Here is a 13,487-nt window from a genome sequence, read left to right as displayed (position 1 = left end):
AAATAATAATAATAATAATAATAAACTAAAAATTTGGAAATTGGTACAAAACACAGCAGCGTCACTTTAAAATGCAATTTGTGTTTCATTGCCAGGGGTATTACAGCCCAAAGGTTATAATAAAGTTCATATAAAGGAGGATAAAATACAGATGTTCCGTACAGAAAAGCAAAGAGGAAAGGTTGTGAGGGGTTTCCCAATGAGAGGTAAGATTCCAGAAAGGGACACGTACAGAGAACCCAGAGGGATACTGAGGCAAAGGTAACAGTGACTGCTACAAAACCAATGGTACAGAGAGAGAATTCCCTGCCAGGAGTAGCTCACAGTCCGGTGATAAAGATTCACAGCACTGGCTGCAAGCTGTGTTTTAATTAAAAACGCTAATTAAAAACAATCTGGATTTCTGAGTTAGCTGTGCTTTTAGTAGGGGGGGATGGCTAAACGGTGCTGCAAAAGAGGGGTGCAAGAAGGGGCACAGCAATGGGGGGTTGTGCACAAAGGAAGCGATGCAAAGCCTCATGCAAACCGGAGGGCTAAGGGGGGTGGCAGGCTATTGGGGCCACAGCAACGAAGCGGGGGGGGCACAGGAAGGGAAGCAGGAATGGGAACTGGTGGGGGGAGGAGGAGGAAGGCAATATGGCCGCAGTGTGCAAGATGGGATGGTGTTTTTGCACAGCAGGTGGAAGGGTGGTGGGCTGTACACGTGTGTGTGGCACAGGGGGTGGAGCCGAGCGCAGTGGCCGAGTCCTCCCTGGGCAACGTCAGGTGTCAGCAACAGCAGGAGAACTTGGAGCACTGCCTCCAACAAGAGCAGTGCCAGGATGGCAGCTTGGTGGTCCAAAGCTGCACAGTTTCTACTCCGGACCAGTAGTAGTGCAGCAGCTCATGGAATGTCGCTGGACAAATCAGGCCGTGCGCTCTTTGTCAATCCCTAATTGTGACTGTTTTTTCTTGACTGCAACTAAACTTGGGTGGAGCGGCTGTGGGGGCGGGGCCTCGGGGTGCTCTCTATTGCCATAGGGGATGGGATTGGGATCGGAATTGGGATCGGGGATGTGGGATTGCGATTGGGGTGAGGGATTGAGATTGACAGGTGAGTGATGGCCTTGGGATGAGGGCCTGGGAATGAGGTTTGGAACTGGGATTGGGATGTGGGCTGTAGGATGTGGGGTTGGGATGTTGACTGTGGGCTTGGAATGTGAGATTTGGCACTGAGGGTGTCCTCAGTCCCCTCATCAAATCATTGATGAAGGTGTTCAATAGGAGCAGCCCCAGTACTGAGCCCTGGGGGGCAGCACTCGTGAGCGGCAGCCAGATGGCAAATCCTGCTGTGTGTGTACAGAGTTGGTTGGGTCCCTGTCTGAAGACAAAACCGGCAGGACCCAAACAACGTGGGGGCAGAAGAGCCATGGCTTGGGAGCTGTCTTTATGCCTTTCTGCACGTCAGGCCCTGCTGCTCCTGCTTCACCCCTGCATGGGAACTGCCCCTGTCGGAGTCTCTTCTGGCCAGGGCAATTCCCCTCCATCTACCCGTGCCTGCTGCCCATCCCCACAGCAATTCATGGTACTGGGCAGCACAGGAAGCTGTGTGAAACACCCTCTGCATCCCGCTGCACAAAGGACTGCAGGGAGAGAGGAAGGCTGGGGCTGGTGGTGGCAGCAGAGGGACACGGCCATCTGTGGTGCCCCATCCTGCCCCAGAGGCAGGTATGAGGAGCTGGGGGCTGTGACAGGGCCCAAATGACTGCAGGCAGAGGGACACAGCAAAGGGAACACAAAGCTTTTAATAACGTATCATAGAAAACAAGGAGTAACAGGAAGGACGATAATCCTAAAATTCCCATCCCACAAGAGTTCATTGCCAGATGACGTCCCGTCCCACTGCCGCGATGACTCCGGAGGACAGCTTTGTTCTGGAAAGGAGGGATGGGGCTGCTGGCGGTGCCTCTGGAACGCTGCCGCTGCTGCCTGGTGCTGTGGGGCCGGCGAGGAGCGCAGGGTTACGGGTAGCCATACTGGTCGGCTATGGCCATGTCTATCTCCCGCTGCACCAGGAACTGCACGGGGCCGATCTTCATCTGCTGGGCCGCCCGCTGCCGCTCCTCCTGGGCCAGCTTCTTCATGCGCTCCCGCTCGGGCCGCTGCTCGGCTGTGATGGGCAGCGACACCTCCATCACTATGGGTACCGCACCGCCGCCCGCCCGTGGCCCCACGCAGGGCACAAAGTCCCCGGGGCGCTGCGGCCGAGGCTGCTGCTGGTGCAGCACTGCTGGTGGTGGTGGTGGTGGTGATGGTGGGTCCCTCCGCAGCGGTGAGCTCCTCTGCGGGGACGGGCGCAGGCAGCTCGGCGCCGTCTTCTCGGCAGTGCCCCCCTCTTGCCCCGCGCTGCCTGGAGATGCCGGCGCTGCCTTGTCTGTGCCGCTGTCTTGGGGCCGGAGGGCAGCAGGGCCGGTGCTGGCCGAGGGTTGGGGCTGCGCAGAGGGTGGCTGGCGCACCGGGCCCACCGCAGTCACCCTCTGCCCCAGCGGGTGCACGACCTGGATGGATTTACACAAGTGCACGCGCAGCTCGCTGGCAGTGCCCGCTTGCCCGCTGCTGCTGGCTCCTGCGCTGGCCCCAGACAGCTCCGCTTGGCACGGGCGCTTGCGGCCTTTTCTCTCTGCTCTTTCCCTGCGCGGCGGCAGCTTCCTTTTCTTGGCTGGAGCGCTGGTGGTGGGCTGCTCCTGCTGGGAGCTCTCCCCTTTCTGGGGGGTGCCGGCAGGCGCAGGGCGCTTGGCCCGCTTGGTGCTGCCCCTCTTCTTCTTTTCGGCCGCCCGGCTGGGGACAGAGCCCGGTGACGGGGGCGAGTGAGCCTGAACCTCCTGGGGCTCCATCTGCTGCACCTCCTCGGTGGGCTGTGCGCTTTGGGCTGAGGGAGGCGTGGTGACAGCCAGCGTGGTCGGCCGTGGACTGAGCCGGGCACTCGCAGGTGGCGTGATGGGGCGCAGCTGCGACAACCCACACTGCAGCTCAGGCAGGAACCCGGGGGATGGTGGGAGCCCCCAGAAGGGGTCGGCGGGCGTCCCGGAGGCAGGCTGTGTGCTGAGCTCTCTGCTGTCCCTGGGGTTGTCAGGGAGCTCAGCGACGAAGCATCCTGGGGCAGGGCTGCCGGGGTTCTCATGGGGCACCTCTACAGCTCTTGCCACATCTGAAAATGCAAGAACATCCTCCAGAATGGTGATGATAGCCTTCCCGCACCCACTCTGTGCAAACACGCACCTGCAGCTCTGCAGCCCCCAAACTCACCGTTGATCCAAGACAGCAAACCCTGGATGTCCGTGATGTCCTCCAGCACATCCGAGCTGGTCGCCACTGCAGGGAAAAGCAACAAAATCCCAAAGAGTCAATGCCAGCTCACCCGTACCATGTTCACAGTAAGGGATCTAGGCTAAACACTGGCTTCCCACTATCAATCAGGACAGGAAAGGTAACCGTAAATCCCCGCACCATTCCACAGATGCACTGCTTTTGTCCCTACAACAACAGATTGTATGTTGATTTCACAGACACCAGCAGGCAGAGAAGTATTGTCCAGTAAGCCCATGTCCCCCCGGAAAGCAGAAAGGTGCTACTTTGATAGCCCAAACACAAACTGACACAAACACTTCTCACTGCCCCTTCCTGCACTCCAAACGGATGCTTACTTGACATCGCCTACAGCACTGCAACTGCAATCTTCAGCTGCCTTGACTCCTGAGTTCTCCTTCTGGACAGGAACCCTACAGAAAGTATCAACAAGTGAAAAGTCACAAGGAAGAAGCATTGTCCCAGCTTTCTTCTGCCATGCAATGTAGTCTCTGGAGGAGGGCAATGCTTGGACATCAGCTGGCTGCAACAGCTGCCCATCACTAGCTCCAGCTTGTGTCTGACTGCCATGGCTTCTGTCAGCAAGTGCCCCCCGGTCCCCTTTTCCCCCACAGCTGTGCTGAGCGTCCATGTCCACAGCTGAGCAGCTGGCTCTCTGCCGTGACTGCAGCGCGGTGTGGTGAAAACCTGCTGGGTATGGCACACCAAGCAATCCATGGAGCAGTGAGCCACAAGTTGCACTCTGTGAAGTCTGCGCTCTGCTTCCTTGGAAAGGTCTGACATGAAGGGGGGGCTCGGCAGCAGTTTTCCAGGGGAGGAATGACATTTCATCATCCTCACCGAATCGTGGGATGGAATCTCAACAAGAACCCATTTCCTCTGGATACAGCCAGAAGGGCACTGCTGGAGCTGGGAACTCCTCCCCAGCCCAGCTTTTCTGCTGAGACACCTCCCGGCAACCAGCCAGCACCAAACCCAGCTCACCTGGTCACTGCTCAGCCCGAGCTGTGCCCAGCTCACACACACGCCGCAGCGCTGCTTCCAGTGGGCTCTCACAGGGTGATCTCTCTCAAGAAAAGCACAGAGCTCAGTCTCTGCGTGCAGCACGCTCACCAGAGCACCAGCTCTGCTCATCAGCTGTGGCACAAACGCTCCCACCCTGGCACCGACTGTGACCTCAGCGAGTGCCTGCATCGCTTCTGTGCTTTCATCACAGGCAAAGGGAGTGGTCACCTCCTAGACCCACGTTTTAGGAAACCAACGCCAGGGTCACCCAGTGGGGTGAATGGGGGTGATTGAATGGGGGTTAATTGAAGGAAAGCAACAGAGAAGTGAAGATGACTCTTGTGCAGCCCAGTGAAAATGCAGTATGGCCTCGCAGTGGTCAGAGGAGTCCCAGAGGAAGTAGTGGGAACTGGGAGGAGTGCACAGCAGTATGGACCAGAGAAGTCCAGTGTGGCAAAGTAAAACCCAGTGAGGACCAGTATGGGCTCAGAGTGGTCAGTGGAGTCCTATAGGAATGAGTAGAAACCAGTGGGAAGCACATCTGTGTGCCCCAGGGCCGGTGCCGGCCTCTGCCTCTGGCTTTGGGCCCCAGGGCTGGTGCTGGGCTCTCTGGCTGGAGCTGCAGACTTCAGGGCCGGCACCAGCCTCTCAGGCTGTGGCTTCAGGCCCGAAGCTGGTGCTGGCTTCTTGTGTTGTGGCTTCAGGTTTAGGCCCAGGACTCGTGCCAGCCTCTCTGGCTGGGGCTGGGCTTTAATCCCCAGGGTCGGTGCTGGCCACTCAGGCTGTGGCTTCAGGTCCCGTGGCCAGGGCCAGTCTCTCTGGCTCTGTTTGTAGGCCCCAGGGCCACTGCTGGCTTCTCTGGCAGCATCTTTATGTCCCAGGGCTGGCGCCAGCCTCTCTAACTGGGGCCGTGACTTTAAGCTCCTGGACTGGTTCCTGCCTTTTGGGCTCTGGCCCAGAGTCACCAGGGCTGGTACCAAATTTTAAGAAAACGACACGAGGCCCACCCAATGGCATGATCTGAAGTAACAAAACAGAGAAATTAAGATGCCTGTTGTGTAAGCAGCCTGGCTCATCCTCTCGCTCAGGCACCGCATGATCACACGCAGGAGATGTTGCCCCCAGGCTGCCCCCAGCTTGGAGACTGAAGGATTTGGGCTTCCAAGCAACCAGCAAGCATTTGGATGAGTCAGCCCTCTGGTTTTTGTGAGAACAGACTAGTCCACCCTGAAAAGCCATCTCGGCAAAGGCAGAATAGCTTTGTTCTTGGGCTGCAGCACTCCGTGGCCAGCGCTGCTCAAACACCGGGCCTGCATTTCTTCCTGGGCATCCACACGTGCTGAGTCTCCTGCAGCTTGCTGCAGGGGTTGTGGCTTCCTGCTGAGGAGTTCCTCCCGTTCTTCTGCAACTGCCCCCCAGCATCACTACCGCCTCCTCTGCTACCGTACCGGGAGATGCTTCAGGTCCATTAGCCTGCACTTCCTTCCTCCCATCAGCAGCTGCTCCTACTGACCTTCATTCACACTGGGATACCATCCACTTCTAGCGCCAGCTGACCTGCAAGACAGGAAAGGAAATGTGGCCTTAGCACAAATGCAGAAGCCCATGCCTTGGGAAGTCAGCTGCAACTGCAAGCTTTGTCAGAATTAAGGCAGGCACTGTAAATGAAGTGTGACTTGTGAACTGAATTGCCACAGTCAGAAATAAATAGTGAAATCGCTTACTTAACTGTAGGTGCTTACCTTAACTGTAGGTGGACTTGGAATTGAAGGGTACAAGAAAAATGAGGAACACTTGGCAACTCAGGCAAGCTGAACAGTGCAGGGAAGATTGTTGCATTTCTTCTCCTCCCGGCCCAGAAATGAATTTTCCTACCTTAAAATGAAAAGGGAAAAGAGCATGACTTAAAGTAGATACAATACAGCCTCACATCACAGGTAGAAGCTGGAGAGCTCTTGTGGCACGAAGCTCACGGCTGTGGAAATTAAGGTGGCCTCTAAGCTTTAAAGCAAGATGAAAGACAAGGTGAAATGCAAAACATCAGCACTTCCTGCAGAGCACATCACACAACTGTAGGCACCAGCTGAGAGGTAACAGGTCAGAAAGGAAGACCTTACTATGTGAGCACAGGGACAAGCTACTCTTCTGCTGGGCCTGTGTTCACAGTGAGGCTTTCCCTCAAGAGCGCTGCTCAAGCTGCTGCTGTCTCCAGCTGTTGGTCACTTCCCCCTGCTGGACGCTGTGCCCACAGGTCATTCTGCTTTGGGCAAAGCCTGCTGGCTTAACTCCAAGCCAAGGTCACAGGCCATGCTCATCCAGCTGCTTTGTCTGAAGGGGCTCAGAGGCCACGCGTGGGATCCTTTCTGCTGGTGGTTCTCTCCAGGCAAGAACCTCCACTCTCAGAGCAACAGCCAAGAGCCGGAAGGCAGAAAAAGCTTCCAATCCCCGTGGATGTGGCTGTCTGCAAAGACAACGGCTGCTCTTCAACAGGGCGATGCTCACCCAGCAAAGCACTCACCCAGCAGATGCCCTTCCTTACACTCAGAGCTGTCCCACGCTTGTGCAGCCCTTGGCATTGCATTTCCAACCAAAGTTCACATCCTGTTCCACCTGGACTGCCACAAGTCCGTGGGGCCAGATGAGATTCATCCAAGCGTGCTGGGGAGCTGGGGGAGGTGAAAAGCCAAGCTGCTTTCCATCATCTGTCAGCCTTCCTGGTCAACTGGAGATGCACTTTTGGCCACCACAACCCCAGGCACCGCTATGGGCGTGGGGCAGAGCAGCTGGAAGTCAATGTAGAGGAAACAGACCTGGGGTTATTGGTTGGCACGCAGCTGAGCCAGCAATGTGCCCAAGTGGCCAAGAAGACCAGTGGCATCCTGGCCTGTATCAGAAATGGTGATGGCAGCAGAGCAGGGAAGTGATTGTCCCGCTGCACTCAGCTCTGGTGAGGCTGCAGCTCGAGCGCTGTGTTCAGTCCTGGGCCCCTCATTGCAAGAAGGATCTCAGGGAGACCTCACTGCCCTCTGTAACTCCTGAAGGGAGGCCGTGGTGAGCTGGGGGCTGGTCTCTTCTCTCATGTAACAGCGATAGGACGAGAGGGAATGGCCTCAAGTTGCACCAGGGGAGATTCAGGCTGGACGTTAGGAAATATTACTGCTCCAACAGAGTGGTCCGGTGCTGGAATGGGCTGCACTGGGAGTGGTGGAGTCACCAGCCCTGGAGGTGGTCAAGGAACACTGAGACGTTGTGTTGAGGGACACGGATTAGTGAGAGCTATTGGTGATTTCAACCCTGGTGATGGTGTGATGGTGTGATTCTGGATGGGGGACTCAGGGGGTACACTGGCGGAGGGGGCGGAGGGGAGCATCAGAATGGGGGAATAGAAGGGGTGGGACAGGGGAAGGGGACGAGGAAAGGCACTCTGGGGGTCAGAATTTGGAATGGGGAGGGAACTGAGAAGGGGGCAGTGAGGTGGGGGGTGGAGGAGGACTGCAGGGATAAGAATGGGGGAACTGGAGTTGGGAGGGTGCTCCAGTATTCAGGTGGGAAGGGGAGCACAGAGGAGGGTGTGACCCTGGAGGTCAGAAAGAGGGACTGGGGGGTTGCGGGTGGACACAGAGCACCTCCTGCCGCCGAGCAGAGGCCCTGAGTGACACAGAAGCCCCACGGGGGCAAAGCAGAGCAGCATTCGGCCCCTGGCTCCCTTAGCCCCAGTCCCCATCTTGGTGCCCCCCTATCCCCCCAAACACCCACCTGTAGAAGCTGAGGCGGCGCACATTCCCCATCTGGAGTATCACATCCAGGTCTAGGGCCCTCAATACAAGGAAGGCAGAGAGATGTTGAGAAGGTGCAGAGGAGTGCCACAAAGATGATCAGAATGCTGCAGCACCTCTCCTAAGAAGACAGGCCAAGGGAGCTGGGCTGGTTCAGCTTGGAGAAAAGAAGGCTGTGGGGTGAGCGAATGGCAGCCTTTCAGGACCTAAAGGGAGCCTCTAAAGAGGAGGGAAGTCAACTCTCTGAAAGGGTAAAGAACAGCAGGACAAGGGGAAATGGTTTGAAGTTGAGGCAGGGAAGATTTAGGTTGGATGTCAGGGAGACATTCTTTACTTGCAGTGCTGGAACAGCTGCCCAGAGAGGCTGTGGATGCCCCATCCATCCCTGGAGGTGTTCAAGGCCAGGTTGGATGGGGCCCTGGGCAGCCTGGTCTGGTATGAAATGTGGAGGTTGGTGGCCCTGCCTGTGGTGGGAAGGTGGTAGAGATGATGCTCAAAGTCCATTCCAACCTGGGCCATTCTGTGTGATTCTGTGACTCTATCCTGCTTCTATCAGCGCTCCAGGCCATCCCGCAGGCTGTTGTGCAGAGCGCAGAGCTGCAGAGCTCTGCTTCCCGGCCCTGTGCTCTCCAGCACTCTCGTGTGAGTTCCGCCTCTCCCAGGAATCTCCTGTTCCCAGGAACCTCAGCTGCTCCCCTGCACACACATCTGCCTGCACATAGGTGTGCAGAACCACACACCCACGTGCAACGACTTCCCCGCACACAAACCTGTGCATTTACATGCACATGCAAGCACATCCTTGCACACCTGCATGCACACTCCACCCATGTGCATGCAAATGTGTGAAAACACACACAGCCATGTGCAAAGACCTTGATGCACACATCAGTGTTCATATACAAACACACGTGTGCAGACTCATCACTTTGCACACCCACATGCAGGAGTACAAGAGCGCAGCTGCAGACTTGCACACAGCCATGTGCACACACACTCATGGAAAACTAAAAACCCAGGACATTCTATGATTCTATGATCTCTGCACACCCCTGTTTGCACACGTACCTGCACTCACAGCTCTATGACCAAATGCCACTCCCAGGACACAGCCAACACGCAGACGGTGGGAAATGTCAGGAGGAAAGATGCCCCGTTACGCTCCTTCATTCTCCTCTCCTTAATGAAGGCACTGGGGCACAGCTGTAGCCCCATCCTGAGATGAGGGCTGCTGCGGGATTCCTCGTTTGGACGCTGCAGGTTAACCTGGAGCGCAGTCTGAGGGACACTCCTCATGTGCTCTGCAGATGGAAGATGTGCCAGGAGCAAAGAAAAGACTTCCACAGGCAGCGCAGGGATGGCGTTCCTGGGCCGGGCGGAGACATACAGAGCAGTGCCCGCTGCCCTGGGATCTGCAGCACTGCAGAAGGGCTCAGGGTGCAGCACTGTGGCACAATACAGTGAGGACGCCAGGTTCAGCAGCCCCACGTGGGCTACAGGGGTCCTGGGACAGTGATGGGGGTCCAGTCAGAAACTGTGGGGATCTGTGAGATCCAAGGGGGTCCTGGAATGGGTAAGGGAGGTCCGAAGGAGGAAACAGGGAGGGGATAAGGAGGAAGCCCAGAGCAGGGATAAGGGTTGTTGATGGGAACTGTGGGTCGCTGTGAGGTCCTGAGCTGGATGTGAGGGAGGAGTACCAGGTCTGAGGAGGTCCTTAATGAGCTATGGAGATCTGTGGGGGGTTGTATGAATATACATGTGGGGGACATGGGATGGATGTGGAAACAGAGCCTGCTGGAGCAGAATGCTCTTCAGGAGAAGGCAAGACATGCGCTGCAGGTGGGACACAGACATATGGGGAGGTATGGGGACATAGAGGGAAGGGGGGGATGTGAGGAGTGGTCTGAGGTAAAAAGGTGGGGCGGTGTTGGAATGCCTTTATTTCTTCCTGAGATGGGACTGGGGGTCCCTGTAGCCCAAAGGTGGGGCCACGATCCATGACCCCACATGAGCCATACCCCAAGATGACCACATAACCCTGTATGTGCGCGACCCCATGGCTGCACGCGACCCACAGCCCTGTGTGAACCATACCCCCACATGACCCCGGCACTCCCTGACCCTGCCTGCCCCCATCACGCTGCGACCCACTGCCATGTGGCCCCAGAACTCTGGGATCCCTGCCCCCACCTCACCCCCACCATATAACACTCTGAGACCCATAACTCCCTATCACCCAACCTGACCCTACAATCCCTTCTGACCCCATTGCTGTGACCCAGAACCCCATCTGACCACATAACTCTGTGCAGTGCCATCTGACCCTACGTCACCCCATAACTCTGTGACCTGCAGGACCCCCCTGTGACCCACGACCCCCTGTGCTAACCTCATGTGGCCATAGAATCAACTGTGTGTGGGGAAAAGGCATCTTCTCCTCAGGGTGGGACTGCCCCAGAGCTGCCCCAAAGGTGACATGGGGTGGGCTGCAGCCGTTTCTCTCAGTTTGGAGAGATGGGAACTGTCCAAAAGAGCCAGAAGAAGGACATGAATGCTTCTGCAGGGAAACACCTGTCACAAGGTTTGGTGACAAAGCGATCCCACCGAGACTGAGGAAGGGGCTGGAGCTTGGGTGCTGCGGTGCTCCATGGCAATGAAGGAGACTTGAACCAGGGATGGAGCTGGGATGGACTGCAGGAAATCAACTCCTTAATGGGGACAGTGGGAGAAGAAATCCAAGTCAGCTGCAGAAGGAAAAGCAGACCTCCTTTCAAAAAGGCGTCCCAGACTGGGGACGTTGGAGCAGTTGGGACAGTGGTAAAGAAATGGCTCCAACATCAGGTCTTGGAGCAATTGCTGCAAGACTCTGCAACAAGAAGCTGCACCCTGCTGTGGTCAGCATGGCTGTGTGTGTCAGCTGGGTGCTGCTGGCAATCATCTGAGCTGTTGCGGTCAGGAAACATTCTAACATCTGCACGGATAGCAGGATAAGTAGGATCAGAGTGAGAGCTGTGCTGTTGTTCAGCAGACAGATGCTGAGCAGAGCACAGCAGGGCCAGGTTGTTCGGACCAAAGTAAGGTGGAGACTGCACATGAGGGAAGGCACAGGTGCAGGACAGAGCATGAGACACAGCAATGGCAACAGCTGTCAGAAATCCTGCCTGCCTGTCTGCATAGGAAAGCAAACAATAACACCAAAAGGACCAGGCTGGCCACAGACCTCACCTGGAGAAACAGCAGAGCGGATGCGTGGCCTAGACTGTGAGCCTGCAGTCCCCAGCCAAGAGGGAACAGGAGAGCAGGGACTGCCAAGGGAGGAGAGCTACAGGAGCAGAAGGAGCTCAGTGAGCAGCTGCGCCTTTTCTCCCTCACCACAAGGAGGCAGAGTGCAGAGAAGCCATAGCAATAACAGATAAGCTTTGCTGCTGCAGGGAGAGCTGTGCCTGATGGAAGAGCAGTGATGAGAGCGTTTCTCACACAGCCCACGGTCACTTGGGGGGATCTGCTGGGATGGGGGAAGCCCTACAAAGCTGTGGGACAGCCAAAGGACACGGATGGGAGGACCCCAAAGGGGCACTTTGGGGCAGCTATGGGGCACAGCCACACCTAGGAGCTCCCTTTACCCAACAAACCACTGGTGGTGGAACTGCTGCTGGCCACGGGCTGTGGGCAGTGATGGGGCTGTTCTGGGCTGCTCTAGGATGGCTCTGGGGCTGCTATTGAAATGGGGCAGCTATGGGACACAGCCACAGCTCAGTGGGGTTGATGTTCCCGCACACAGAGCTGGTGGTGAATCTGCTCTGATCATGGAACCTCTCCCATAGCCCCCCGCTGCCCCCTGGACTCCCAGCTTGCCCAGCAAGATGGGGGCAAGCCGGGGGTCAGCAGATGTTATAGGCAGCTGATGTACAGCGACCCCAGAGCCACCCTGTAGCGTCCCCTGAATGACCCCAGAACAGACCCATCACTGTCCACAGCCTCATCCGGGGTTATGGTGCTCACAGGGATATGGGTCATGTGGAACCTTGGGGTCATGCCGAGCTCTATGGGGTTTTGGGGTCATGTGGGGTTATGGATCAGGGCCCCACCTTTGGGCCACAGGGAACCCCAATCCCCTCTCAGGAAGAAATCAAAAAATGCATTCCAGCACCACCCCACATCCCCCATTCTCACCCCAAACCCTTCCCCACATGCCCCCAGACCCCCTACATCCCCATGCCACCCCATGTCCCCACACCCACAAGTCCCACCTTTACCTCACACGTTGCCTTCTCCTGCGCAGCACTCTGCTCCTGCAGCCTGTGGCCCATATCCCCAGTGCTCCCACATCACTTTCACCCACATCTGTGTTGTGCAGGAAGTGCTGCAGCTCCACATTCCTCTCCAGCAGCAGCTGCCCCTGCCCCAGTATTATTTGGTTGTATGGGTTCTGGAGGGAGAAGGGGGTGAGGAGGGGCCCAGGTTGGCTATTGGGTTCCTGGAATAGTGGCAGGGGTTCTGTCAAGGACTGTGGAGGTCTCTGACGTTGCTAAGGAGCCCTGGAGGCGATAAGGGAGATCTGAGGGAGGAAATAATGGGGGTCAGCTGGAGTCTAGTGGGGAATATGGGGTGCTGCTGGGGGCTATGGAGGTATGTGAGGTTTTTGGCCAGCTGTAGTGGAGAAGTTCCTAGTCTGAGGAGGTCATTAAGAGGAAATGGGGTCTGTGCTGGGCTACTGGGATCTTGCAGGGAAAGTATTGAGGGAGGAGGGAGGAGTCGGGGCTCTGAGGGAATTATGGGTGGGCTGTAATGGAAAGGTAATGGGTTATCTTGGGGAAAGCAAGGGGCAGCCACGGGGGATGGAAGGGACACCTACAGGAATGCAAGGGGAATCTGGGCTGGGGCAAGGGGACAGCTAGGGGAAGAACAGGGGAACGTCCCAGGAACTGAGTTCTTCTTTCAAATCCACATCTTCTACTTCCTGACGTAGCTGCAAGACTGCCAGAGAAACTGCAGTACCGCTGCCCATTCAGCTGCCTGTGTCAGAAAGAGCTGCCTGTTAGTGGGTGCAACTGCCACTACAAGGCCAACTCCATAATTGCAGACACAAAACCATCACCTTCAGTATCTGTTACAGGCTGACGACCGTGCCCTTGCACAGGAACCATTCCTACACAGCAAGGGAACTCCTTCACTGCCTTAGGATGCGGAAGAGGAAGAGCCCCAAAGCCTTCAAAACATGCTATCTTGCCACCAACTTTGGAAGCTACACACACCTTCTCCTTTGAGAATTAGCAAGATGAATCAATGCACGTTGCTGCTGGAGAGGGCTGTGCTGCATCTCCTGCTGCCATCCTTGGGTTGTCATTGTGCTGCCCATCC

General features: G+C 56.5%; 1 protein-coding gene and 1 pseudogene across 2 annotated transcripts; both read right to left on the bottom strand.

The window, feature by feature from the left end:
* Positions 1–1,458: 1,458 nt before the first annotated feature.
* LOC149912036 (uncharacterized) lies at positions 1,459–3,161 on the bottom strand (the record flags this gene model as incomplete). The annotated part of the gene is made up of 1 exon (XM_090132798.1): positions 1,459–3,161. A coding segment is annotated over one exon (1,161 nt), but the record flags the coding sequence as incomplete, so codon positions are not given.
* A 2,216-nt stretch (positions 3,162–5,377) lies between these two features.
* Positions 5,378–13,160, bottom strand: LOC149912035 (uncharacterized; annotated as a pseudogene). Its single transcript, XR_016462444.1, has 3 exons — positions 9,195–13,160; positions 6,093–6,225; positions 5,378–5,907 (listed from the first exon to the last, which is right to left on the bottom strand). The product of XR_016462444.1 is annotated as an uncharacterized LOC149912035 (transcript).
* Between the last annotated feature and the right edge of the window lie 327 nt (positions 13,161–13,487).

The sequence above is a fragment of the Phasianus colchicus genome, unplaced genomic scaffold (assembly GCF_987193195.1).
Source record: "Phasianus colchicus unplaced genomic scaffold, bPhaCol1.hap1.1 HAP1_SCAFFOLD_44, whole genome shotgun sequence".
Lineage (NCBI taxonomy): Eukaryota > Metazoa > Chordata > Aves > Galliformes > Phasianidae > Phasianus > Phasianus colchicus.
Note: the sequence above shows the minus strand (reverse complement) of the source record. Positions and strands in the feature narration are given on the sequence as shown.